Below are 4,388 nucleotides of genomic sequence, written 5' to 3' on the forward strand. Positions count from 1 at the left end.
AAGAAAGTGAACTACAGACCAGGCTGGGTGGTGCATGCCTTTAATCTCTTTGCTGGAGAGGAAGAGACAGGTGGATCTACTATAAGTTCAAGGCCAGCCTGGTCTACATTGCCAGTTCCAGACAGTCAGGGCTCTGTAGAGAGACCCGGCCTCAAATAAACAAATAAATAGATAAGTAAGAAAAGAAAAAATAAAAATAAAAAGGAAGAAAGAAAAGGAAAGAAAGAGACCAAACTAGTAAGAGATAAATCAGCCAGTGCTTGGTTGGGCGGCTGAGGCAGAAAGATTGTGGTTAGTTTGAGGCCAGCCTGGGCTTCATAGTAAAATCCGTTTCAAACAAACAAAATCCTCCCCTTATTACAGTAATTAAAATTAATCAGCCAATGTTTTTCAGAGAACAAAAGTCACCAATGTGTTGTCCTTCGCTGGATGCTCTACTCTGTGACTCTTGTTACTGAGGAAATGAATGGAACGCGCTGTTTCTGAGCAGCCGAGTTAGTTAACAGTTATGGATGCTCTTCCCACCTGTGACTTCAGCTTGCCAGTACCACCGCGTTTTTCCTTTCTGAGGGGTATGTATTTTGTCAAATGGACCCTGAAAGATGTCCAAATTAGATCACAGGCAATGCTAGAGATTTAGAAATCCTAAAGTAGAGGGGACAGGAATGTGTGAGCGATTCAGTTTCACTCTGATTCACTAGGGGTGATGTGTGTCTTAGCGCCAGGCGAGTTGGTTGTACAGCACTGCCCACATCATTTCACTCTAGTCTTCCTACGCCCTTAATAGGAGATACACGTGTCAGATAAGCGGATAATTTGCCTAGCAATCGGATCCATAAAAAAAGGGCTCGGGAGAATTTGAAACCCACTCACTTCCCTGAGCCCTTCCCTTTGACCCAGAGGGTGGGGCGCGGAGTCTCCTAGGAGACCAGAATGAACTGACTGCGCACGCGTACATTCTAGGTCCGGCTGATGCAACTCGCCGCGTGCGAGCCCCGCTCTACCCGGAGTAAGGAAGCCGACAGGGACCACAGACGCGGCCAATCAGAGGCCACGCACGAGGGTGAGGCAAGTCCGCCTCTCGGGAGGCGAGGGTGGGGGTTCGGCGAATGACGTGAGGCGCCGCTGGGCGGTAGGGAGTAGACGCCCTCGGTCCTCCGTCTCGCCTTGCAGCTTCCGGGTGTGCGGCTGCGGCCATTTTGAGCTTCGCTTCTTTGCGCCCTCGCCTGCCACCCAGCCACCCTTTCCGCCTTGGCGTTTCGCGCCTCCGTGCGGGCCACCGGAAACGCCGCCGCCGTCTCCGTCGCCGCCGCGCGAGGGGGGTCTTCTCTATGGTGGAGCGATCTCACACGGCTTAAGACGTCTCCTTCCCTCGCCGGGATGGACGTAGCCGCGGTCGCCACCGCTTGCGCGGGCCTCCGGGCCGTCCGGTGTAGCACTCGCTGCGGAAGCCGCCGCTCTCTGGGCCTCCCCTGCCGGCGCGGGAATCGGACTGCAGTACCCACTCCGTGGTTGGGCAAGGCGGAGACTGTGTAGACCTCGAATCCTGCTCGCGCTGACGCCGCTGAGCTCTGTCCTCTTCCTGCCCGAGAAGCCGCCAAGGTAAGGAGATGGAGACGGGAACGCACAGGGCCCGGAAGCGGCCTGGCCCTCGGCTGGGCTCCTGGTTCCGGCTGCCCTTCCTTCGGCGATCGCGCGCCTGCCCTTCCGAGTTCCCGCCGCCTTCCTCTCGACAAAATCCCGGGAACTCCGCGCTGCCCGAGCGTCGGACTAGGTACTGGACCAAATTGCTTTCTCAGCTCCTTGCCCTGCTCCCTAGCCTATTCCAGAAGCTGCTGCTTTGGAGCCAGCTTTTCGGGGGCCTGATTCCGACCAGATGGCTAGATTTTGCCGCAAGTTACAGCGCCCTGAGAGCTTTGAGAGGACGGGAGGAATCTGCCGCTCCCACGGTGCAGAAGTCTCTGAGTTCACTGCGGCTGGACTCTTCGGAAGACTTGGTTGTCAGTTCTCTTGATTGGCTAGAGGAGGGACTCCAATGGCAGTGCTCGTCCTCAGACCTGGAGTTGAAACTCAAGGCCCAGGAAAGAGCTTTAGACTCTCCAGCGTCCACTTTCCTCCTGGAGCAGCAGCTGTGGGGAGTGGAGTTGCTGCCCAGTAGCCTTCAAACCGGGCTAGTCTCCCCCCGAGAACTTGGCTCTTCATCCTCTGGGCCTCTGAGCGCTCAGAGCTTAGGCAATTTGAAGGTCGTTTCCTATCTCCTGAACCCTTCCTACCTGGACTACCTTCCCCAGTTAGAGCTGCGCTGTCAGAACAGCGCTGGAGCTGGCCAATTTGTGGGTTTCCGAACACTAACCCCAGAGAGCTGCTATCTTTCTGAAGATGGTTGTCACCCACAGCCGTTGCGGGCAGAGATGTCCGCAACCGCCTGGCGAAGGTGTCCGCCTCTCTCTACAGAAGGCCTGCCGGAAATCCACCACCTTCGTATGAAACGGCTAGAATTCCTCCAGGCTAACAAAGGGCAAGAGTTACCCACCCCTGACCAAGATAATGGCTATCATAGCCTGGAGGAGGAACATAACCTTCTCCGGATGGACCCACGCCATTGCACAGATAACCCAGCACAGGCGGTGTCCCCTGCTGCAGACAGGCCGGAGCCCACTGAGAAAAAAACAGAATTGGTGATTCCAGAGGTTTCACAGGGCCCCCAGGGAAGCAGTCTGTTTTGTGAATTACCTGTGGAAAAGGAATGTGAAGAGGACCACACCAATGTAACTGACCTCTCAGATGGAGGAGAGAGCCTTCCTGTTTCTACCAGACCCGTTTGTAGCAACAAACTGATAGATTATATTTTGGGAGGCGCCCCCAGTGACTTGGAAGCCAGCTCTGGTTCTGAGAGTGAGGACTGGGACGAGGAGCCTGAGGACGATGGCTTTGATAGCGATGGCTCCCTGTCGGAATCAGACGTGGAACAGGACTCTGAAGCGCTTCACCTTTGGAACTCTTTCCACAGTGTAGATCCTTACAACCCCCACAACTTTACAGCCACGCTTCAGACGGCTGCTGCCAGAGTTGCCCCCAGAGACCCATCTGACTCAGGGACATGCTGCTCTGGCAGCTCTGGTGTAGGCAGTCGTCAGGCGGGACCCCTTCCTGAGACCCCCAACCATAGTTCCGGGGAGGAAGATGACTGGGAATCCAGTGCAGATGAAGCAGAGAATCTTAAATTGTGGAACTCTTTCTGTAATTCTGAGGACCCCTACAACCTTTTAAATTTTAAGGCTCCTTTTCAAACGTCAGGGAACAATTGGAAAGGCCGTCAGGACTCAAAGGCCTCTTCTGAGGCTACAGTGGCCTTCTCTAGCCATCATACCTTACTTTCTTGTAAGGCCCAGCTGTTAGAGAGCCAAGAAGATAATTGTCCGGGCTGTGGGCTGGGTGAGGCTCTTGCTGGAGAAAGATACACCCATATCAAGAGAAAAAAGGTTTGTTCCCTTTTTACATGACTAATAATTTGCTGTATTTTGATATGGTTACTGTAGCAGCATGACTTTGCCTGTGGAGGCACAGCTGTGCACATTTTTGAGGAAGGCATCTGAGCTGGTGTTCTTGAACTGAGAAATACTCATGTGATCCTTCTTCCCAATGTAGAGAAATGTTCTTCTCCAAAGGAAAGGTGCCAGTATTAGATGTTAGTTAGCAGGGGTGTCATTTTGGTTGGTGGAACCTGAAAGTTAGAAATGCTTTTGCATGTGTTTTATTTGAAAGTATGTAATGTTTTATTTTCATGGCTACAGTGTTCATATTCCTAACCATTGGAATCCAGAGGAATAACACTAGCAAGCAGCAAGTTAGGTTTGTTCAGTTGTTTGCCCTGAAAGTGGTACTGTGGTGTATGCCTGCAATTCCAGCACTTTAGAAGCAGGTGGGTGTTTTGGAGCTTTGGAGTCTAGCCTGGTCTACCTAGTGAGTTCCAGACTAGCTAAAGATACATGAGCAGGACCTTATCTCAAAAAGGGGGTGGGGGTGGGGCATACACCTGGCTTTCCTGCAGTCAGTTGTGTTCCCAGCTGTCTGGAACTTCCAGCCCAGTTTGTTTTTTAGGTCTCATTATGTAACACAAGACCTCACTGTGAAGTCCAAGCTAGTCTTTGAGCCTGGTGTCTCAAGCTTCCCGAGTGCAGGGATAATTGTGAGCCTCCGGGCTTGTTTCAAACTTCACCAGGCAGTCCTTTGGTTGAGCTTGCTTGGAGTTCAGAGTCCTTTGAGTGCCTAGCTTCTCACTGCTTACTCAGCTGGGTTACTAATTGATACAAAGATGTCTTCTATTGTTGAGGGAGTTTCTTTAGTTTCTTTTTTTTTTGTGTGTGTGTGGTTTTTTTTTTTTTTTT

General features: G+C 52.1%; 1 protein-coding gene across 1 annotated transcript in view; it reads left to right on the plus strand.

Moving 5' to 3' along the window:
- The first annotated feature begins 1,031 nt into the window (after positions 1–1,031).
- Ppp1r15b (protein phosphatase 1 regulatory subunit 15B) overlaps positions 1,032–4,388 on the plus strand; it is a 6,806-nt gene continuing 3,449 nt past the window's right edge. The window contains exon 1 of the mRNA XM_021173081.2: positions 1,032–3,482. Within this exon, the coding sequence (XP_021028740.1) occupies positions 1,611–3,482 (1,872 nt within the window). The 5' untranslated portion in view covers positions 1,032–1,610. The remainder of the gene's footprint in view (positions 3,483–4,388) is intronic.

The sequence above is a fragment of the Mus caroli genome, chromosome 1 (genome assembly GCF_900094665.2).
Source record: "Mus caroli chromosome 1, CAROLI_EIJ_v1.1, whole genome shotgun sequence".
NCBI lineage: Eukaryota > Metazoa > Chordata > Mammalia > Rodentia > Muridae > Mus > Mus caroli.